The following is a 24333-nucleotide window of genomic DNA, read 5'->3' as shown; positions in this document are numbered from 1 at the left end:
AGCTGTCAAAATTCAAGAGAATATTACTACAAGATTTTGACTTGCACAGAGTGCTTCTTTAAGAATACTTTAGAAGACAGACATTTTTTTAAGCATTCCACTTCAAGGCATGCTGGTTCAGTTACAGGAGACAATGAAGAGTCAATCAAGAGTGCTTCTTTAAGAATACTTTAGAAGACAGAGACATTTTTTAAGCATTCCACTTCAAGGCATGCTGGCTCAGTTACAGGAGACGATGAAGAGTCAATCGCTGAAGCAGGACAGAAGCACTGTGGATTCACTCCCTTATTAAAGAATGATATGGCAAATAAATAAAAACTGTTGCAAATATGACTGTTAGGACTATTAATTTCACTAAACCCCATAACCAGTACATTCATGACTGAATGCGGGCATTTCTGGGGGACTCAGGGCTGGATATAGACAGCTGTTACACACAGAGAAATAGGAAGGCTGAAGAGTGCCAAGTACTATGAGAAGTTTTAAGACTTTAGGGGAAATATAGCTGAATTTCTGATCTAGCACATTAAAGTAAGCACTGTTCATCTGACAAAGGAGTCAAGTTTTCCAGACCTTACTGATTACTCTGCCAGCTAAATATCCCATCAAGTTGAACTTATACCTACGAAGATTAAAAACAAACAAACCAACCAACCAAAAAAAAACCCAAAACACACCAAAAAAAAAAAAACAAAAAAAACCCAAACAAAAAAAAAAAAAAAAAACCCAAAACACACCAAAAAAAAAAACCCCACACAAACCAACCCACACGTCCCCAAAACAACACTTTTTACAGTGTCTTAGTTTTACAAGCAATGGGTTTGGCAGAATGAAGAGTAACACCGTCAACACTACTGAAAAGAATGTGAACAGCAACAAGTTAACTCAGCAACACTACACACCTTTTAACTAGTCCTTTCAACAGATATATTCTGAGTTAATTCAAAACTTGGTAGTCAACACACTTTCAGATTTGTGATGAGAATGAGAAATGCTAAGGAGTTGACTTTTAAAAGAAAGCCGCATCCCTGCTATAGGACTGGTAAAGTAAGAGACTGTTGTACTTGTCTATGAAACCAGAAGAGCTAACCTGATTGAACCAAAACCATGAATTTCATCTGGATTAAAAGAATCAAACACATTGTGAAATGTAAGGACAGTACAGGGTTTTTTTTCTGAAAAAATTATTTTACTGAAAAGGCTATCTGCAACATTCCTCTTCTGTTAGCACTTTAAAGGCAAAAAGGTTCAAAAAGCATACTCTGAGTACCACTGATCTGACTTCAGAGAGGCCTGTGTGATCTCAAGCTTAATAGTTAGCCTATCCTATACATCAAGTCCCCAACATCTGGATAACAGGAGAAACCACTTCCTATTTCACAGTAAAATGGTGAGATGAAGTTTTAAAAATAGGCAGGTATTCAAACTCTACAGCTATAAATATCAAACAGCTAGAGAAACATAAAACTGAAGCCAAAATTGTCTTCAAGGAGATGAGTTTTCCAAAGGCACCTCAAGCACGAGTCCCTTGAAGATATTTCACCTATGGGTTTTTTTTTTCCCCCTATTATTCAAGAACGTTCACCTTTCTGGATGATGCTTACCTTCAAATTCTTCTTCACGAATGTGAAGTACTTATCACACAACTAATGTAGCCATTTCGGTTATTCACGCATACAATATTTAAAATCAGTTGAAAGACGGGCCAAAAAGGATCACAATTACCTTAGCATGCTTTAATTCCAGTTCTGCTAGTTCCACCAGATTTTTTCTGAATGCAGCAACTCTTCTTGTCTTAAAGTCTATCAGTTCTATAGAAAATAAAAATTGACTCATTAAGAGTATTATTGCTAGTGCCCTCAACTGTTAACAGACTTCCCTTCAGGATGGAAGAGATAAAGGGTAAGAGAAGGCAACAGGAAAAAAACTCAAGTTTAATCTCAGCACATTCCAGGCTGTACTGTTGGATGAAAACAAACCATCACTGCAGTTCCTCATCTGTTTCTAACCTTTTGTGGACACAAAGCAATTTTGAAAAATAAATAAAAAAAAAAAGACTGAAATATGGATGCTTTTAAACATTTACTTCCCTTATTCAATGTGCACTGTTCTTTCAAGACTGATATATAAATAAGTATCTAGGGAAGATTAAGCTAAAACTAGCATGAATAACAGAGGAAGCAAGTATGCTTTATGGATATACCTTGGTGGCCAAAAGGATCATTCATTCTCCGCTGTCTCATTTATAGGAATCATTAGCCAGATTTACAGGGTCAAACAACTCTTAAATGATAAAAACTGAACAGCATGGTGTTTAAACCTTGAACAAATCTGCCCCAAATAATGAGTCAGATGACTACTAACTCATAACAATCCTAGCCTAGAAAAAACCCAGAAAGTTTCCAGGAAAAAGGCAACATGTAAATAAGGTTCCTTTTCTCTAGAGCCACTATAATGCTGCAACTTCAGTGAAACCTCATTTCAAGATCCCTCCCTTTTCTAATGTAGTATCAATTCTGGTGACAGACTGCTGCCTTCACAATAGAATGCATAAAACCAAAAGGGGAATTTCAACAATAGCTTAAAAGATTAAGGTTGCCTTTAATGCTAGGAATTATCACTTTGTATCCTATCCTATTCACGTAAAAAATGTGGTTAACAAATAATTTGCACTTAAGACTTTGCTCTGCTTAATGGAGCTATGAAGAGCTAAAGGAAAATATAATTTGAATTTTCTAAAATAAGTAAATACTGACTAAAAGATAATAGTTCAGCTTAGGAAGCAGAACAAAAATCTCTTCTTATTAATAATATCCTAAAATCTGTTAATTTTCAAGTAGTAACGTAGGATCAAAGACTGCCCAAATACCTTGTTTTGCCGATTCAGATATTTTCTCAAATTTCTGACAGCATATTTGCTGAGTAGTTTCAGCTTGCAGCACATCTTTATTTTTTGCTCTTGCTTTATCCAATGCCTTATTAGCATTTTCATAATCCACTAGTGACCTAGATCTTCTATATTAGGAGATCCTATTAAAAAAAAAAAAAAAACAAACATAAAAGATGTATAGAGTTTACAAGAATCTACCCAAGGATTTTAGTATATATCAAGTAATAAAAAAAAAGAAAAAATCAGATTAGTCCTTCTTGCTGTATTTCAGTTCTTACTAAATTATCTGCATTCACTTTACTTCATCCTGCAAGCCACAGGAATGTCCATGCCAGATCAGACACACAATTTAATATTGTTTGGTCTGTATCTCATCTGACAGAGGCTAGCAACAGATGGCTTAAATGATACTCTAAAAATCCTAAGACAGGGCAACCATGGGAAATTTCACAGCTACTTAGATTAGAAACAAACTATATTTAGATTATGTATTGGAAATACACACAGGGCCCAAGAAATAGCAGTAGCGTTTTTTCTGCAAGTTATTGCTGTGATCTTTTAACTACACATATTTTCTGTCAAAAGCTTCCTTATTCAGTCATGTTACTTAACCATCTTACATCAAACAACACTAAGAATGAAATTTGCTGTAGGTATAGAATATAAAATTTGGCCCACGCATTTTTGTATCAGCACTTGCAGATCATCTGGAGTATCCATTTTGAATATTTAAAAGTAGAATTTCTTGCAGTCTACAAGCAGTAAGCACACTGCAAACACATGAATAGTTCACCAACAGATCCGCCACTGTTTTTAATTATCAAGGCCAAATGATAGTGTAAGTGGCTCACATAGTTCCAAACGTAAGGCCCACAGTCAGCAACTGCATTGCTACTCCTTATGTACAACAGAGATACAGTTTTAACAGCTGAGGCAGAAATTGCAGGCTAGAAGTGGCAGCATTTTAACCCATCTACCGTGCACTTCTCAAGATGGCCCTTTATGTCACTTTTTTTTTCTTTTTTTAAAGAAACACTATCTCACTGAACAAACAAACATAAATTCACCTTAGCAGCTTGAGATTCCCTTAAGTAATATTTGAGAAGATCAGAAAGTTTAAGATCTTCATCAGCCGATACCCGGGCCTCTATTTTCTGAAAAAAACAGTAAGTAAAAGCATCAATTTAAAAACATCCAGACTTTGGGTACTCACTTGTATGATGTAAATACAAGATAAAATATACAAGTGCATGACAGATTGTCTTTTTCAAAAACTAAGATCATGCATTTGTGACAGAATACTTAAAGATGAGAAGCAGCATTAGGATTTTGTATTAAAATGTAAGCAAATAACCTCCTGTGCGAGCAGTAATTGACAACTAGCTTTCTATTTTAAACAATGCTTTCTTCCCAATTTCAATTATTTGTGTCATACATTAGGAAAACAGCAGAGAAACAAAAACTTATCTAGTATAAAGAGTTGCACAAGAAGTTGTGTTGGTTTTGAGAACAAAGGAAAACAAATTTTTAAGGCACCTTTGCAGACTAGTTGTGCATTAAATGATCCAAAAGCCGAATAAACTTATTTGCTTGGATTTGAAATAGACATTTCTGTGAATTTAGAAACAGTATCTGCAAGTGCATTTTTTTAGGTCTTAATTAAAAAAGAAATTTATAAAAGGCCACATTTTAGGTCAAAGCAAGTAATTCCCTTCAACTTCATTTTCTTTAAAGTACATATTTATGCAGATATAACTGTGTTAAGGAGATGCACACATTTTTAATTAAAAAGTTTTCCTGATACATGGCATGCATCTTTTGCTTTATTTGTTTGGCTTGGTAGAGCAGAAGAGACAAGATATTTGAAAATCTGCTTAGGAGCATCAGCAATAGTATTTCAGAGTCAAATAACTGCAGAAACAGATCTTGGCTCCAGAAAAAAGCAGCATGACTGCCTTTTTTTTTGATTAAGAATGACATTTCTTCATTTCTTTTTTCCATAACAAGTTCTGCAATACCCACTAACAAGTATGGAAGGCCTCTAAGCGTTTTGGAGGAACAACAGCTTTACTAGCGTATTACCTAGAAGACAGGAAGACTGCCTGGAAACGTTTAGCAGACTGAAGACTCCTAAGGATCAATCACTTTACGAAACTGATGACTGAAATCTTACGCTTTTTCATTCGCTACCACACACTGAATGCTTCATATAGAAGCATCCACAGAATAGCCACATATTCATGTCTAGTTGACACAAGACATCCTGACACTTCCAGGATGTACACAAAGAATATGTCTAAAAATGTTTCATAGTACATACCCTTGTTTTGTCAAATAACTCTGATACCTTCAGAAAAAACCTGCACAAAGAAAACAGCTTATATTAGTACGTTAATTTGAACAGTCTAATTACTTTCTAGAACTCAAAATATAATCTGCATCTGGCAATAAAGACTGTTAAGGCCCTGCTTAGAATTGTAATTCACAAAACTCAGAGAACATAATGGTTTCAGATTGTAGCACTTTATAAACATCTGGGAACTGTACAACTTGAGAAAAGGCAAGGGACAAACAAAGCATGATGGATGGACGTCTTTTACTAAAGAATAATTGCACAGCACCTCAGGGATTCTTTATGCTTCTGTGAATTAAACCCCAAATAGCACCACCCTGGTTAACAGTCCTACGCTATTATCAAGCGTCCTTCACTCAGACTGAATGTACTTTTCTTCACACAGTAAACATGGCGCATGCCCTACTTTTAATTCAGGAAGGCCGATCAACAACGTGGCACATCTTCCTCACAGGAGACAATACAAGGGTTCGGTATAACAGCAGACTGAATTACAGTCAAATCACGGTATTTTGACAGAAAACAGGCGCAACTCCTGACAGACTACAACAGATCTCAATAATATAGTCAAAGTAATCAATATGTAAGCTATCACCACATTTGGAAGTATGTCACTGTAATTCAGGTAAATTAGTAAAAATAAGTTAATGTTCCTAGTTGTCTCTTACCTGTCATGACACTAATGAGTGTACATGTTCACAAGCATCAATCTTTAAGCTAGTTAACTAAGTTTTACTTTCAGATACACCAAACTTCATATTCAAGCAAATCACTGAAAGATTAAAGGACAAACATTTGTACATAGAGACCCTCTTCTATTTCAAAGTTTTAGGGATCTCTGTCAATTCCTTTCTTTTCCTACAGGCAGTAAAATTGCCAGAACAGCAAAACTATCATTCAAGATGTTGGTATAGGCAACACCCACAAAAATCAGTACACTCAAGACTGAGACCTGTTCTTGCTGCACATGCCAAAGCACTTAAACCACTTTAAAAAAAAACCCACTGGTGAAAGAGTTGGGGTTTTTCTTATTCTGAGGGCTTTTCCATCTCATCTGTGTAATTTTCTACAGCATTTTTTTCCCAGACAAATATTAAAGCAAAACTATTAAAGCAGCCTGTTACAGAAATGAAATACTAGAGAAGAAAATCTCTTTATGTTATATAAGTATAATAAATTTTCTGATAACAAGAGAGCTACTGATCTCAGCAGGCCACCATTAAGACTGCTACTTAGCAAATTTCCCCAGAAGTTATTAACAATATCTTACTTGCATATATCTGTGGAGTCCTGCGTTCCTAATGCATATAATGAAGAACCAATTCTATTGTAGTCATCTGCCACATCTAGAAAAACAAACAAGCACTTGTTTTACTATTTCATTCCTCTTCTTCCTGAAAACTTTCAAGTTCCTCTCTTTCTTCAAGAGTACGTGTTTTTCTAAAAGGAACATGCTTTAACACAAAAGCAGAAATAAAACTTCAATCAAGTCACTTATTATGAAGGATAACTTCACATAATAAACATGGCGCTCCCACCAAATAGCAAAGTCAGTAATTTATCTAGGAATATTTAATACAATTAGCACCTGCTGGGTAAGCTTACTGTGCAGCCTCGTTAGGTTTTATTTTGGTGGAAGATGTACAAACACAATGGCTAAAGTCTATAAATTTAAATCTGAACCTGAAGTCTAAATCTATTTGGAAAAAAAAAAAAAAAAATCAATGTCTAACAATAACAAAGAGTAAGTCTGTGTGCTTGACAGCAGTAAAATGAACACAAACTCCAAACTACCACAATACAGCGCAACACCTTTTCTAGCACATGCCTAATTTTCAAGAAGCCCCTACCTCATCAACAAGCGGTCACTGGTTGAAGTAACATTACTGTTAAAGTATTTTAAACAATGAAATTAGAGCAGGGTTTGTAAAGAAGGCTGCATAATTTGACTAGTGAGGCATTGCTACATAGTAATCATAAAAATCAAATCTTTGTATAGATGGCTTTTTTGAAGAGCTTTTAGTATAAACTCAATGGATGATGAAAACATTAACAGATCCAAGCAAGGAACAGGAAAATATTTGCTTGTTATTTTTGAAGTTTATATGCCTTTAAGCAGAATTATATTTTTTAAATAACACAACCTTGTTTTAACAGATTGAGTGGGTCACCTTCCACCCAATTCGTTACTCCATACATCCCAAGGGAATCGGTGCAGTTGGTTACAGAGAAGAATGGTATTAGGAAGCCATTAACCTCCCCTTCAATTCCTCCCATTTAAATGTAAAAATAGATTTTCTGCTGGAAATAGAAAGTCACTATCTTTGCAAGCCCTGCAGCTCTCTGGTGATCATAAGTTATCCATAAACTACAGATTGCCCATTTCCAAACCAGGCTTGACAGGTCATTGCTTTTACTCCTCTAGCCAGAATTTCAAAAAGTGCCATTTGCCCCAATTCACAGTTCAATAGAAGTTGTCAATAAACATCCTAGGTGATCTGAGTCTGAAAACCAGTGAAGCTTTGTCACGAGTTTGATCAATCCTTTCCCATCAGATACTCTACCAACCTGATTTCTAACAATACAACCAACATGAAAGGCGCTCTCAATACCTAAAGTTTGGCACCTAACTACCATGAAAGAAGTTCAGTTTTCATTTTAAGAAAGCAAACAGAACACCAGAAATCACTTCAGGTGGGAACTGAATGAAGACAGAGGGTCCCTTAGTACTTCATTAAGCAATAACTGACTGTCTCCATCTCCTAGCATAGATACAAAAGCTACAAAAGACTCAATCTTCATACAACATCAAAAGAAGCATCTGAAAAGTTCAGTAAATTGTTGGTTTAATGTCTCATTTAATATCCACTTTAGAGTCCTTACCAATGGAGATTTGTAAAAGGTTTGTGGCCTGGTTTTGTGGGAACTATATTACTGTAGGTAGCAAAGACAGAATCTGTGAATCAGACACAAACTTCCAGAAAGTAGACAGACTCGAGTAGTTCAATTTTAATTTATCTAGGCACAAAAACTTAAAATCAAGGGCAATAAAGGTCAGCTTTTTTCTGAGCTTCTTAAAACACAGTAAACCTAAACCAAACAGAGTAGTCCTAACCCAAAAATTCTCCATTATCTCAAATAAATGCGCTGCACTTGAGAAGACTATCTAGAGCTTCCAGAAATCACATTAGCTAGCACTCAGCTCAGGAAGAGAAATCAATAGCTTAAGCAGAAAATCTCACCTCAGTACAAAAAGGGGTCCTGCAAACCAAGCTACTGGATGTACACATTCCAGTCTCCATTCTAAAAGGCTGAAAATGGAACCCTGACTTCCAGTCTAGAACTAAAGGCCCAAATAGGAGCTTGCTGCTCAGCGAGGTAATGCAATGCCTAGCGTGCCAAGAAATTGCACTCTGATGAATGCAAGCTCATACAATCAAGAGCAACTTTGTTAGGAGTAAAACCACATATACTGCTATATTATACACCTTTACACTTCAGAGACTAAGAACCAGACTTCAAAAAAATATTATTACATAAAGTATGTTTCTCTTCAAAGGGACAGTGTGAAGAGCCAAGATATCTTCAGTGTCACATCAGGCTGTTCTTACTCAGTCTAGTCTGTTACGGCAAAGGCTAAACTCTGAAAGTCAGATTAAACTTCTTTAGACTATCTGAAGACTACACTTGGAGAAATTCATTAACTTTTTGCATGCAAAAAGAAAACTAAAAATTACTGCTCCTCACGAACCATTTCTGTACACTTCAACTAGTACTATTTTCACCCTGGAAAAAGAACTCACTTTTATGTGATCTTGTCATTTTATCAGATTTGGCAGAGGCATCTTTGACTCGGTTGTGATATTCTACAAGGAATGTTCTTTCATGTTCAAAGAAGTCATCCACATCCTGCAAAAAACAAGAACAATTTAGAAAAATGGGATTTCACTCCCTCTGTACAGAGCCATTGCAGCATAATTTGCATATATTGCTGTTGCTGTGACATGAAAAGCAATCTATTTTTATTGTCTAAAATACCATTTATGTAAACTGATTTCTCGTTCAGTTATTTTATTATAATCTGAAGTTTCATTAAGAATTTATTAAGAATCAAGGATGTGTAACAAGCATCTTAAAGGTCTAAATAACTAAACCTGAAGTGAAGGAAATAATTTCACTAGTTAACTACCACTTTGATGACAGAAAAATAGAACAAATGTCAGGTATTTAATAAAAGGACATCTACCTAGGAAAAGGTGAGGGGGGAAGAAAGACACCCAGTAGCACAAATGCTTCAGTTGTAGCAGAGACGATGTGAACTCCTAGCTCAGGAACGCTGATCTTGATGACAGATTTCTTTCAAGTTAGTAGATGTAGGTAAATTTCAATATTTTCTGTATTACAATTTGAGATATTTTGTTTATTTTAAAAGCCCTCTAAAATATCACAGATGCTCAATACCATGGAATAGCCTACAACATGGACTTTCAACAATGTGCTTATGAAAACTGCTGGTTATTTGGACTTTATATTTTCTCCAGGTCATACTTAATCATGGGTATATGTCCACTTTCCATCAGTTTTGAAACTCAAGATTTTAAAACTAGGAACTTTAGCTCCTCTAATTTGCTTGCAAATAGAAAGTTACCACTAAAAAGAAAGGATATCAAAATCATCTGCAGAATTTATGCTTGTTATAAAAAAAATCTTTCAACTTTTGGAAAAGTCAAAATGAAATTGAATTTTCATTAATTTTTTGGATGGTGGGGTTTTTTTGGGTTTGGTTTGGTGGTTTTTTTTTTGGTCTCAGTTACATTCTTCCATCTACTGGGAAAAACAGTATTGCCTCTACCGCTACTCTTAGCTTTGAAACAGCAGAAAGATGTTACAAGGCTGGTAAAATTCACACTGTGTTAGTAACTTCTGAGCTGCAGCAGATGTCAAAGCTAGTGCACCTTCCCACTATATAAAATGACAAGGCAGAACACAACTATCCATGGATTAAAAAAATGCTTAATTTCATAAAACAGGAGAAAGAGTACTAAAAGCTCTCTTTCACAGAAGCAATCAGATAGCTCTTAGTTATCTTGCATCCAGGGCCACAGGTTCCTTCCCATGCTCTGCCTCTAATTCTTATGTTAGACATCACTACAAAAATGCCTTTTCTGTAGCTGTGTAAAATTCTGCTTCATTGAAAAAGGGGACAACAATTTTAATACATTTTAAATCTTGTTAAGCAGTAATCACCTTTACTCCTGAAACAATGACACCATCTGCTGATTTAACCATGTTTTTAAAGAAGTCTTCAAGTTTCTCTTTCTTATTTTTCCCACGAACACTCAACTGAAAAACAAATTCATTTATCAAGTTAGTTCATTTTCTGGAGGCAATAAAAGCTTTAAAAAAAAAAAAAAAAGTAGAACTACACACCACAACTTGCTAGTCCTAAACCAGTTTTCCTGCTCTCTGCTTAGTCTGCACCCAGAATGACAGACTACCTCATTTACTAGACTGTTCTTTATCACCTAAAATACTATTCCCGGGGCAGGGCGGGGGGTGGGAGGAAATCAGCAACATTCTAGCACCGACAGATAACACCAAATGTACAAGGTGTACATTTCAGTTATCAATAATACAGTCTTTAATACAGGATTTATTACGCATAGTACAGCTGTTGAGTTAACCTAATAAAAACAGGTTTTGCTCTTTTAAGCATAGAATTGCAGAGCTTTGGCTTTCAGAAACTACAGAAGCATTTACCCCTCACTGCACTGAGGATAACGTTGGTTTCAGTCTCCTCACACTCTTCCTGTCCATGTAAATTTGTCCAATTTAGTTGGACATAATGAGTTCCTGAACCAGTAAGCATTTCTACATCAGGCAACAAGAGGATCCTCTGTAATGTATTTTGAAGTTAAGCACGTACTCAGTTGAGCCAATTGTTGTAATGATTTCTTCAACATTCAATGCTGATTTGTGCAATTTTAAAAAGCAACTAAAAACTGTTTGCAGAATATAAGCAACCACTAACTCCAACACTAAAGAGTTATTATGAACCCAGAAAGTCCTCTCCATTAAATCAAAATTAGATAGCAACTCAGTATGTAACATGTGTGATCTTGTCATTTTATCAGATTTGGCAGAGGCATCTTTGACTCGGTTGTGATATTCTACAAGGAATGTTCTTTCATGTTCAAAGAAGTCATCCACATCCTGCAAAAAACAAGAACAATTTAGAAAAATGGGATTTCACTCCCTCTGTACAGAGCCATTGCAGCATAATTTGCATATATTGCTGTTGCTGTGACATGAAAAGCAATCTATTTTTATTGTCTAAAATACCATTTATGTAAACTGATTTCTCGTTCAGTTATTTTATTATAATCTGAAGTTTCATTAAGAATTTATTAAGAATCAAGGATGTGTAACAAGCATCTTAAAGGTCTAAATAACTAAACCTGAAGTGAAGGAAATAATTTCACTAGTTAACTACCACTTTGATGACAGAAAAATAGAACAAATGTCAGGTATTTAATAAAAGGACATCTACCTAGGAAAAGGTGAGGGGGGAAGAAAGACACCCAGTAGCACAAATGCTTCAGTTGTAGCAGAGACGATGTGAACTCCTAGCTCAGGAACGCTGATCTTGATGACAGATTTCTTTCAAGTTAGTAGATGTAGGTAAATTTCAATATTTTCTGTATTACAATTTGAGATATTTTGTTTATTTTAAAAGCCCTCTAAAATATCACAGATGCTCAATACCATGGAATAGCCTACAACATGGACTTTCAACAATGTGCTTATGAAAACTGCTGGTTATTTGGACTTTATATTTTCTCCAGGTCATACTTAATCATGGGTATATGTCCACTTTCCATCAGTTTTGAAACTCAAGATTTTAAAACTAGGAACTTTAGCTCCTCTAATTTGCTTGCAAATAGAAAGTTACCACTAAAAAGAAAGGATATCAAAATCATCTGCAGAATTTATGCTTGTTATAAAAAAAATCTTTCAACTTTTGGAAAAGTCAAAATGAAATTGAATTTTCATTAATTTTTTGGATGGTGGGGTTTTTTTGGGTTTGGTTTGGTGGTTTTTTTTTTGGTCTCAGTTACATTCTTCCATCTACTGGGAAAAACAGTATTGCCTCTACCGCTACTCTTAGCTTTGAAACAGCAGAAAGATGTTACAAGGCTGGTAAAATTCACACTGTGTTAGTAACTTCTGAGCTGCAGCAGATGTCAAAGCTAGTGCACCTTCCCACTATATAAAATGACAAGGCAGAACACAACTATCCATGGATTAAAAAAATGCTTAATTTCATAAAACAGGAGAAAGAGTACTAAAAGCTCTCTTTCACAGAAGCAATCAGATAGCTCTTAGTTATCTTGCATCCAGGGCCACAGGTTCCTTCCCATGCTCTGCCTCTAATTCTTATGTTAGACATCACTACAAAAATGCCTTTTCTGTAGCTGTGTAAAATTCTGCTTCATTGAAAAAGGGGACAACAATTTTAATACATTTTAAATCTTGTTAAGCAGTAATCACCTTTACTCCTGAAACAATGACACCATCTGCTGATTTAACCATGTTTTTAAAGAAGTCTTCAAGTTTCTCTTTCTTATTTTTCCCACGAACACTCAACTGAAAAACAAATTCATTTATCAAGTTAGTTCATTTTCTGGAGGCAATAAAAGCTTTAAAAAAAAAAAAAAAAGTAGAACTACACACCACAACTTGCTAGTCCTAAACCAGTTTTCCTGCTCTCTGCTTAGTCTGCACCCAGAATGACAGACTACCTCATTTACTAGACTGTTCTTTATCACCTAAAATACTATTCCCGGGGCAGGGCGGGGGGTGGGAGGAAATCAGCAACATTCTAGCACCGACAGATAACACCAAATGTACAAGGTGTACATTTCAGTTATCAATAATACAGTCTTTAATACAGGATTTATTACGCATAGTACAGCTGTTGAGTTAACCTAATAAAAACAGGTTTTGCTCTTTTAAGCATAGAATTGCAGAGCTTTGGCTTTCAGAAACTACAGAAGCATTTACCCCTCACTGCACTGAGGATAACGTTGGTTTCAGTCTCCTCACACTCTTCCTGTCCATGTAAATTTGTCCAATTTAGTTGGACATAATGAGTTCCTGAACCAGTAAGCATTTCTACATCAGGCAACAAGAGGATCCTCTGTAATGTATTTTGAAGTTAAGCACGTACTCAGTTGAGCCAATTGTTGTAATGATTTCTTCAACATTCAATGCTGATTTGTGCAATTTTAAAAAGCAACTAAAAACTGTTTGCAGAATATAAGCAACCACTAACTCCAACACTAAAGAGTTATTATGAACCCAGAAAGTCCTCTCCATTAAATCAAAATTAGATAGCAACTCAGTATGTAACATGTGGATAGCCACACTAGTCCAATATCTAGAAAAAAAATTAACCAAATTTTCATCTACATTATTAACGAAAAGGCTTTACTTATCAGAACATTTCATTAGAAATCGTCTCTAGTTTTGTTCGCAACAGAATTTAAACTGTGGTTCCAAATCCTAAAAATTAGCATTCTGTCTTTGTAGCATCATCCTTCCCAGCAAAAAAAAAAGAAAAAAAAAAAAATTCAGTCAAAGAGTGGACAAGTATAATGTCATGTGAAATCCCCACCAAAAGCTAATCTTTTTAATCCAAAATATATTGGTTTCCCATTAGTATTTTTGATACTGAGGCTAGAGCACATAGTACATTTGGTTCCCCAGGTGGCAGCAAAATTAACTCCTACAGACTAAATGAATTTCTAACTTTTACAATACAAATATGTCTGGTATGAAGGAGTTGATGCAATTTGCTCCAGGAGGTAAAGCCCTCTTAATCAATTTTCCATCCTACCACAGAAGTACATCTTTATTTCTCTTGCCAGCAATTCAGTTTACAATACTCACATCCTGATTATATTCCAAGAATACATGGAAATTTAAATCCTTTCTCAAAATAGGATGTGCTGCCACGCGACACAAAAACACTTCATGCATTGCAACTGTCTTCTTGAATATTGCCAAATATTCACTGAAAATAAGAAACAAGACAGACATAAGGATTTCACATGAAGCAATTAAGTTTGAGATAAGCCTAGTGAACAGCTTTAATAGATCCTCAGTAAGGATACAAAATTATAAGCTGATATAGTAGAGGTTATCACTCCAATATTTGACATATACATAAATAAATAGTACAATGTTAATACTAGGGGGAAATTTGGAGCCCTAACAAATTACAGAGATACTTTTAACGAAGACTCAACAAATATATTCTAATTTTTAAGGCTAGCTAACACAGACTGGTTTGCTGAGAGTGGAACCTCATTTAATTGTCCTTTCCCCAACTCCCCGAAAATCAACAAATTGAGATACAGACTACAGACACTAGGCACTATGTAGCTGATTTGCAAATTCCTTCATCCCCATCTCCATCCCCTTGCCTGTTTGCACCCTCCTTACTTATTTAAATGTTTACGTTGTTTTGTTAGCTCTGTAGATAGCAGTCTTTTATTCCATGTTAAAGCACCTAGCCTTTTTGGGCTGAAGCTTACATGGATGTCTTGCTTTCATAGTGGTTCTAAAAGTGAAATCAACTGCTGCATTTGGTAGGTACAACGAAAAAAAAAATCACATTTAACCATGACAATCGCATAGTTGCCCAGTTCAGCCAACTCAACTTTAAAGCAATTTCTCATTTGTGATTTAAGATGAAGGCATTCTTATCAGTACAAGTTTGCTAGAATCTATTTTGCTTTGCAAATTCAATGAATAAGGTATAACTTGTCTAGAAATGAGGAAGGGGCTCTTTTCCCCATTCTGAGGCCAAATGGTGAAACAATAATGAACACTTTTGCTTCCACTATGTGCAAGGAGGTTAAGATTTACATACCAGCAAACCAGCAGGGCCAGTGTTGGGAGATGTTTGATCTCAGTGAGAGTAGTAGTCATTCAGTGAAGACAAAAAAGGAGGATGCAGAGGATGGAGGTGGCAGTAGAAGAAACCCAAAGTTTTCTGTGTTATCCAACCCCTAACCAGACCACAAGAGAATCATGATCAGGGCCGCTGGAAAACCACAGATTCTTTAAAATCTAGTGTTTTACTAATTTCCAGTTTTCTGCATATGAAGTGTATATCTACTCTGCTATAAATTATGTTGTACATAACACTAATACAGAGCTTTTTAAGACATTTGCTCACAGCAGCTGGAGTTCGGAGAGAAAGCAGCAGTTCTAAGAGTTCTATGTACTTTTCTTGCCAATTCAGAGCTCTTGATAGAAGCAGTCTAGAAGCAGCGTAAATATACACTTGAAAACTGAAACCAATGACAGGAAAAAGATCAAAGAAGTGAATGCATGATAAGGAAAGTGGATGAAGCAAGGAGAAACTTCACTGTGTAACTCAATATGGAACAAAGAGCCTTAGAGCAGATACTTCAATACACATTAAATTCACAGTAAGGGAAAATACTATTTTCAGGAAGTATATTCTCCTTGTGCAAAAAAAGTGAGTGTCAAAAAAAAAGTATTTTCTACTAATCTGCATATTTCTCAGGGAGCAGAAGGTTGGCATCTATGTTTACAGCACCAACCACACGCAAAAATCCTTAGTTCAAACACTACGTGTATAAACCTTAAAGTTCCATTATGCTTATAAATTGTGGATCACCGGAACTAAAAAAAGATAGAAGTTACCTCCTCCCTTTGCAGGTGTTCTGTGAAGAAAGAGACCCAACCAGCTTTTTCCTTATAAAAGAATGCTCAAGAACAAGCTGATATTTTTCCTGTTTCTGAAGATCTTCCATGAAATTATTTCTACAATTTTCCTAATGGCTCTGATCATGATCACTAAGATAACCCTAGTTATGTAGCAACTGGATTCTCAAGTCTATATCTCATAGAGAATCATTACAGTGAAATCAGAAACTTGGGACAGCAAACAGCATTAAAAGTTAAGGCATTAAAAAAAAAAGTAGCAGTAATCAAGTCTACATACGCCTCCAGTTCTTGTTTCATCTTGGTGAATTCTTCTTTAGTCATTGATCCTTCCCCTTCTCCAAGTTTCTGCAATTTCTCCCTTGAGGCATCAAAGTCAGGCCTGGGTGGTGCTGGCGGAATCTGGAATTGAATCAAATTTTTTTTAATTGCTCATCTTCTCAGGCAAACAACATCCACTCAGTACAGGAACTGTGAATTGCCTGCAGCTTTTTAATATATGGTGCTCTCTTTCATCATCCACTCCAGCGTTTATGGATAAATTCTCTCATTCATGAGTTAGGCATGCTATACCAATTTTGGCCAAGTGTCCTTGAAGATTACTGAAGAATTAACCGATTGCTTCAGTAGCTTAATTACAACAGAAACCAAATAATACCTAGCTTTCCCAATACAACGAGTAAAAACTTGAAATCATTATTTTATAATTAGTTTTGCTTTAGCTTATTTGGTAACGATTGTTTTCCACAATTGTTTTCACATCATCCACTTATAACTCCCCAAAACTTTAAACAAACAAAAAAAAATTCCATATTGTTTGCAGGCACTAGCCCTTTCTTGAAGCACTGTTGACATTAAAGATACATCTGTTCAAATAACAAAGCACACAGTAAACAAGTCTCTAGGGTTAATCTTGTAATATAGTGTATTAACATTGAAAGGGAAAACACCACAGTCAAACTAATCCTGAATTGCTATCGGTAAAGGGACACAGAACAAAGCTAAACTATGCTTAAATTTGAGTTCACTGATAATTGCCCATTACATTAATGCATTACAAAAAAGAAAAATCCAGCATCTACGCAGTCAACTGTCTGAAACTAGTTATTACCACGTCGAAGGTCTACTCACTTCAAATAGCTTTTCTGACTAAAAAAAGACTAGCTCCAGAATGGTATGACACATCACAAATTATATTCACCACAATGTACCCACTAGCCAATTAGAAATATGCATATACCTTCTGAATCCGTAGATAGCCCCCCAAACACAAAATGAATACTTAACTTTCACATCAAGATGACAAATATTCCTATTTGTAATTAAAGTATGAACAGCAGCACCCATTTTTAACAGGCACTATCGAAAGGTGACTATTTTGGGACCTCTGTTCCCTGGAGGCCTGAAATAAACTTCAAACCATAAGCTGTTGTGTGTTAAGGTTCTCTGTAGTTCTTGATGGTATTTGCGTTGGTGTTTTCCCCTCCAGCAGATTTATGGTAAAATGATGCTGATCTTCATAATGAAAACCGGAAAAGTCTAATTACCAGAGCTCAGTTACTGCACTCTGCCATTTCAGCTAAAACAAAAGCAACATGAAACTTGGAACCAAGTTAAACATTAGCTTGCAAAAACAATACCACCAAGTTATACAGTTCACCTATCTCCCACACCTTTAACACAGTGGACTAAGAATACAGCTGGACACAAATTAAACTACTTACTCCTTAGGAGTAAAAGGTAAAAAAGTATGACAACTACAGTACCTTTCCTCCAAGCTTGCTTCAACCATTAATTTTGTGTAACTGCATAAAATGAAGTATTAGAGTATCTGATCTGATTTTAAAAGGAACAAACATCTGCTGTTTCCACTGCATTTAAAAGCAATCACAAGTACTTTTGATACTGTCCATAGAAAACAGTGCACGTAAACCAAACAAACTGCAATACTTACGATATAGCCAGCATAGTCCTCGTTCTCAACAAAAGAATCATGAAGCCAAATAAACTCTTCATGTTGCCGGACAACAGAAAATTCATTTTGTTTGAAATTTGGTAAGGAACTCTAGAAAGAAAAAAGGAGGAAGAATTATGAAGAAAAAAAAACCCACCCAAAACCCACACACCAAAAAAAACCCAAAAAAACCCAAAAAAAAACCCAAACCAAAATAACAAAATGTTTTTCATTACAATATGAAAAACAGCTTGAAGGAACAACAAAAAAATCCCTGTAAATATAATCCAATAATCCAAGTAAGGATTTGAGAAAAAAAAAAAGTTCATACAGCAATAATTACCCCCACCTTAATAGTGCAGCAATCAATTGGAATGGGTTGCCCAAAGAGGTTGTATATAGTGTCTGCCCTTGGAGATATTCAAAACCCAAACAGACAAGTCCTGAGCAATGTGCTCTGGTTCACCCTGATTTAATGGTGGCAGTGAGGGAGGAGATGGGACTAAATGATCTCCAGAAATTTTATTCAACCTAAACTATTCTGTGATTCTGCAATCAATAAACATTCAAATCTAAAAAAAGCAGAAAAGCCATAAACAAGCAGTGACTAAAAATTATTCTTGAATGTAATTCCATTATGAAATGTATTTTTAGAATCTGAAACCATGGCTAATGTAATAAAAAGCTATACTGAAGTATATTGATATATATAAAAGATTCTACCTGCAAATAGGCCAATTAATAAGCATGGGAATGGCGTGATGACACATCAGTACAAAAAACTGAACACCATTTTTTTCTAAACAATTTTTTAACTTTTTAGCCGCCATCTTTCTCTTAAGCACTGCAGCTACACAGTCTATTAAACATCAGATAATGCTACTTTCTCATTTCCTTTAGATTGTGTTACACTTCTTTCAATAAGAAGTTTAAGCAAACTTTGTTTTCTTTGTAATTAAGAAAATGTTTAGCGTACAAACCCAGGCTTTTACCTTTGTATGGACAGTGAACTTCACTTTGTCCCTCTCACTGAGTGCATCTGAGATATCCACTTGCAGAGCAGCATCAGTCTGGAGATCTACATTTATTGCTCTAAGCTAAACAAAGAAAAATCTATTTAGCTTAAATTAAAAAAAAAAAAAAAAGGTTAATCACGTTTCCCTTATTCTACCCTTGAGAACCCTGATCTTGCAGAGCTGAACATCCTTAGAAGTCTGAAGATAGATTACAAAACCCCCCAATATTAAAAGATTATTTCCAGCAGGAAAAGAAATTCCAGTAGTACTCCTTATGGCACACGTGATCATGAATAATTTCCTTTACCGTACTCCTTGTTAGTGCACTACTGTCATTTCTGAGTATTGTTAACTTGCTAGTAATTGAAACGGTCAAGACAAAGAACATTTACAGACAGCAGCAAGTTCAGTAGGTTTTTCTCTTCATTCTTCTCTTCATTCCCCCCGCTCCCCCAAATTAACAACCCGCTGTAAATAAATGTATTTGTAAAGGTAATTACAAAGGTACTCACAGTTGGAAAGGTACTTTTAAGGAGAAAAGCGGTCCTATATTTCAAAGAAGCAAGATCTATTAAAGACCTGGTTTACTCACATTGTCTTACACTATTCCTTTGTTTAACATTTCCCATAATATACTGAAAAAGCTTAAAAAAAAAAAATTAAAATCCTGAACTCCACAGAGCTAAGTCTCCTTGGAAATATTTTTCCAGGAGGAACGGACACAACCCAAACCAAAAAAAAGCCCAAACCCAAGATTTCGGTATCTTCAAAATCAGCATGAGAAACGGCAAAAGTGCAAGGAATACGCATATTTTATTCCACAAGACGTGAAACTTGAACGCTCTCACAAAATAATTCCAAACTCACATTGAAAAGAAAATGAGACAATGATCAAATACAGAAAATTGGAAGATTATCTGAGCACTGCAATATTTGGCAGTAACTGGACCAAAGGCTTCAACAGTACTTGGTGAAACTATAACCTCATCTAGACCCCAATTCGAGTCCCCTCGCCCTTGTTGTCCTACAGCAATTTGTCCCATGACAATTTAATCACCATGATCAACAGACATTCAGAGTATTTTTACAACTACTAACACTAACTCTGAAATCTTCTCCAATTGCATTGTCAAAAAATATTTCAATGTCAGGCTCATGAAGCTTACTTTTTACTGAGACACTGTGTTTTCTTTGATGATGCTTTTTTTTCTAGAAATATCACATTCTACAGTATAAAAATGCTTTGCCATACAAAGATAGAGACAATCTCCCCACAAAAATTTCTCAGGACTGCATTTTGAAGTCCGTACTCAAGTACAAAAATGCTTTAAGTATCAGCAATATACAGTACAAAGGTTACACATGAGCAGATTTTGAAGGTAACTGCAAGGCACCGGAACAGCACTAGGAGAGAAGCATCAACTGCCACATCTTGTTTTCCACCAGTTATCTTAATCCTTATCTTAAATCATAGCAGTCAGCTCCCACTCGAGTCTTCTTGTTAACCTCAATGCACGGACAACTCTGCTGCTTACACAGCAGCAACCAGGCTAATGTATCTTAGAACTAGTGTATTAAAGTAAACCAAAATCATATAGTCTAGCATATTCTGCTAGGCTAGCAAAATGCAACACTTCAATAGCTATTACACAAATAGTAATAGCTTTTCCTTACAGCAAAGTTGGATATCATTAAAACCCCTGCACAGTAACATGTTCACACATGCGAGTCAGGCATCGCTTTTTGTTTTGTTTTCCCAAGGTTTAGGGGGGTCACTGTCTCACACAAAGGCCTATTATCGTGCAATGATCCATGGCAGATCACTTCTCAGAGGCAGAATCTCCTAGCTCCTACTGAGTTTCCAATGCGCTTAACATCTAATTTAGGAAAGAAAAATATAATCTGACATACCAATGTCTGCCGTATGTCATGACACCACATTTTTCAGCTTGTAAAAAAGTTCTTAGTGGTTACACTGTCTGGGGTACTGTTTGTTTTTCTCTGGTCCCCCAGAATACATTAACAAACAGAGAAATCTCAAAAAATAACCTGGATCATCCAAATGCTATTTTTTAGTCTTTCACGGGTCACAATAATTTCTACCAAAACGCTTTTTTTTTTTCCACCTTTTTTTAAAAGGTGGTACAATACAAAATTCTAAGATTCAGTATAACAGCTGTTCAGGTTTGTCACTAGCGCCTATGCAGCCTCCAGCGCAGCGCACCCCGGCCATATGCGCTATTCACAACCTCAGAAACAAAACGCTTATCTGTGCTGAGAAAATGACAAACTACCTAAACATGACAACTTCACTCATGACATACAACTGTAAAGGACTATTTGTTTGATTTATACTGAGTTCAGTTTATAACAGTTTTGAAGAGTTTAATCATATGTTAAATTATGCTGTGTAGCCTGACTGCCAACAGGGAACATTTTCATCTGCAACGGCACTGAAGCATTTATGAAAAGCGTCAAAGACAATCACAAAGTTGAAGGACTTTAAATGTATTCATGTGACACAATCATTGACGCTGCATTACTGGGAATTAAATTCACAAACAGCATCATCACACAACAAACTTAAGCAATCTCTTCATCACTACTTCCAAGAGAAAACTGCCACCAATGGATGGTTTTCTAGGCATAAAGAGAATAAAAAATGAACAAATAAAATGCTACGAAACCTGACTTGGATGAAAAGTCCAATTTGGATGAAATCTGCAATGTAAGTACCTTAAATTGTGGAAAAAATGGAGGTAGGATACGGTCCCTTTGTATCTTGCCCCCCTCTCCTCAGTCTAGACGAGACAGCACAATAATTTTATGGCTAGGTACATGCTCTACACCCATGCTGAAAAACTTGCGAAACAAAAGACAACTTGGTTCAGCTGCTTTACAGTTTCCTATGCTATACCAAGAAAGTCTCCGTTTTATTCAAAGGGTCTAGAAAACACCAGAAGCCAAAATCAGAGCAAAGCAATGTTACAGTACTAAAAGAGAACACAATGCAAGGAGAGGATTTAGCACCTAAGCTCTTGCTCAAGGATCAATTATACTTCAAATGATAATGGGAGGAAGCTGGTAGAGACAAGGGAAACAACCAAACCCTACATTCCTAGGTAATGTCATCCTTTAACAACCATAACTTCTGTACTCTAAGCTCTTTCAAAATTGTTAGAGAAAAAGGACCCTTTCTTCAGCGGGTTCTTCACAGGCAGATAAATAAACAGAGCAAGGGAAACAACACTTCTACACCAAAAGATTACAAAGTGTCACCACAGTTTCTAGCAGGCCCGTTCTAAGGGATAGCTTATTTCCCCATAATGAGTAGCCAAGAGCATTAGCCAAGTCATCTAAAGTTTGTATAGATATAAAATACAGAAGACAGTACCAATAGAGCAATACTATACCACCTTTCAAAGCATGTGTTGTTTATGTCAGAGACACCACAAAAAAACCCAACAGGAACTGAGTTACTCCAAGCAAACTCAATAGTGTCTTCCTAAGTGAGATTTAGAAAAGCAATTCCCACAAGTTCATTTTATGCAGACTATTTATAATAAGTTCCTTCTACAGACCACCCGCTGCTACTTCCTCAAAGATGATTCTCAGTGCTCTGTTTTACAATTTTCCGGAAAAGGCTCCATATGGTATAACACAGTTGTTTGAAAAATTACTGCTTTATGTGGCATCAGCTTAATTTCCAGCCCTCTTTTTCAGCCCATCACCCCCACGTTAAACTTCACACATGACCAACATGATTCTGAAGAGTTAGAAGTACACTTGTCATGGCAATACCTGAATTCTAGAGAGGAAAAGAGTACTGATTTTCAAAACTAAAAGCTCAGTTTCTCTAACCAGAAGTTGCCATCCATGCTTTCAGATAAAGGCTTGACCTACTCGTTTTTTAATCTCACACAGGGGAAGGTGACAAATCAGCACCAGGGAAACACTTAATGAAAAGCTGTTTATTTTTACTACTGCTACTAAGAAAAAAAAAAGTTATGGTTTTGAAGATTAAAGGACAGCAAATCCAGTCATGGACTGCCAGTATTGCTTTTGATTAGATTTTTCTGTATCACAATCAAAACCATGCAGATAACAACCTGTGCTTTAACTCCAAGGATTTACACAGCAGTGAAAAAGTTAAAAACCCAGAGTGACTGAAATTAAGAAACCTAAAAAAAATCAGGTGGGAAAAAAAAAAAAAAGAGAAGGAGAGAAGGACACTGTTATGGTTTAATTCCTCAGTGTTGGATGAAGATGGGGGAGGCGGGGAAGGGAAAAAAAAAAAAAAAAAAAAAAAAAGACTGCACTTGGCCAACTGAGATGATGTAAGTTGTCCAACAGCACAAACAAGCCTGCTAAGAGATTTCTTAAGGCTTTCAAATTACCTTGTGAACTCTGACTACCTGTAGCCTTAGAGGGAAAGCTAATAACCAACCAAACAAACCAAAGTTTCACACAGGATCAGGTCTGCATCGTTATGTTCTACCTGCATCTTCAGATAAAGTCAACTGTGCACTTCAGTGTCTGCTCCTAAATACTAGGGACAACCTATGTAAAATACAACTCCGTAATTAACGAGTTCTTCGGTCCTTGTTCTGAAGACACTCAAAGAACAACAATTTCCACCTTCTTTTTTATCCAGTATTCTTACTAAAGTAGCTGTATATTGAAGCCAAAAGCTCTACAGTGACCAGAATTGGCCTAATACAATACTAGGATTCCTTTTTTAATTTCTGGCCATCAGCTGGAACATAAAACGCACTGAATTCCTACTACACGCATACAGCCAAAAACCACTTAGTACTCAACGCTGTATTTGACGCTTGAGTATGGCACGCATGATAAAAGGGTATTCCAACATAGCGTTTTTCAGATTTTGGGTTCTTAGTAATGTACTGGCTATAGCCGCTTTAATAACTAGCCATAGCCAAGGCAACCTAAGCAACCCCGAAGGTGCTCTCCTACCTCGCTCGGAGTCAGTCTCTCAAGATACCAACCGACAGGGGTAATCAGCCTGAGTAAGTTAAACTAGATTAGCTGATTTGTCGCTTAAGCGAGACAGGCAAATTAAAGAAAGATGGATGCAGCAGTTAGCAAGGAAACGAAGGCCAGAAACAGCGGAGCAGAGAAAAAGGTTTTCTCGGTAAGGAAACACAATCACGGCATCCTGTCCCAACAGCAGAACTTCTTTTCCAGAAAGAGTTTATAACGCAGCCCGCGCCGGCAACGCAAACGCCCCGTTGTCACCTATGGGAGAAGCTCTGGGGCCTAAAGAGAGAGGAGAGGGCAGGGCTGTTCCACCTAGGCCCCGGCTCACGGCGAAAGATGGAACCCGGGGCTCTCCGGT

At 36.2% G+C, this 24333-nt stretch overlaps 1 protein-coding gene across 1 annotated transcript in view; it reads right to left on the bottom strand.

The window, feature by feature from the left end:
- Positions 1-24333, bottom strand: part of SNX6 (sorting nexin 6) — a 54026-nt gene that overhangs the window by 6432 nt on the left and 23261 nt on the right. The window contains 12 exon segments of the mRNA XM_035902043.1: positions 1726-1811; positions 2870-3020; positions 3022-3030; positions 3958-4044; positions 5211-5250; positions 6514-6589; positions 9047-9152; positions 12795-12890; positions 14196-14319; positions 16285-16406; positions 17959-18069; positions 18951-19071. Coding sequence (XP_035757936.1) covers positions 1726-1811; positions 2870-3020; positions 3022-3030; positions 3958-4044; positions 5211-5250; positions 6514-6589; positions 9047-9152; positions 12795-12890; positions 14196-14319; positions 16285-16406; positions 17959-18069; positions 18951-19071 — 1129 coding nt within the window.

The sequence above is a fragment of the Egretta garzetta genome, unplaced genomic scaffold (assembly GCF_000687185.1).
Source record: "Egretta garzetta isolate BGI_Z169 unplaced genomic scaffold, ASM68718v1 scaffold79, whole genome shotgun sequence".
NCBI classification, from domain to species: domain Eukaryota; kingdom Metazoa; phylum Chordata; class Aves; order Pelecaniformes; family Ardeidae; genus Egretta; species Egretta garzetta.
This window is presented reverse-complemented; position numbering and strand designations above follow the sequence as displayed.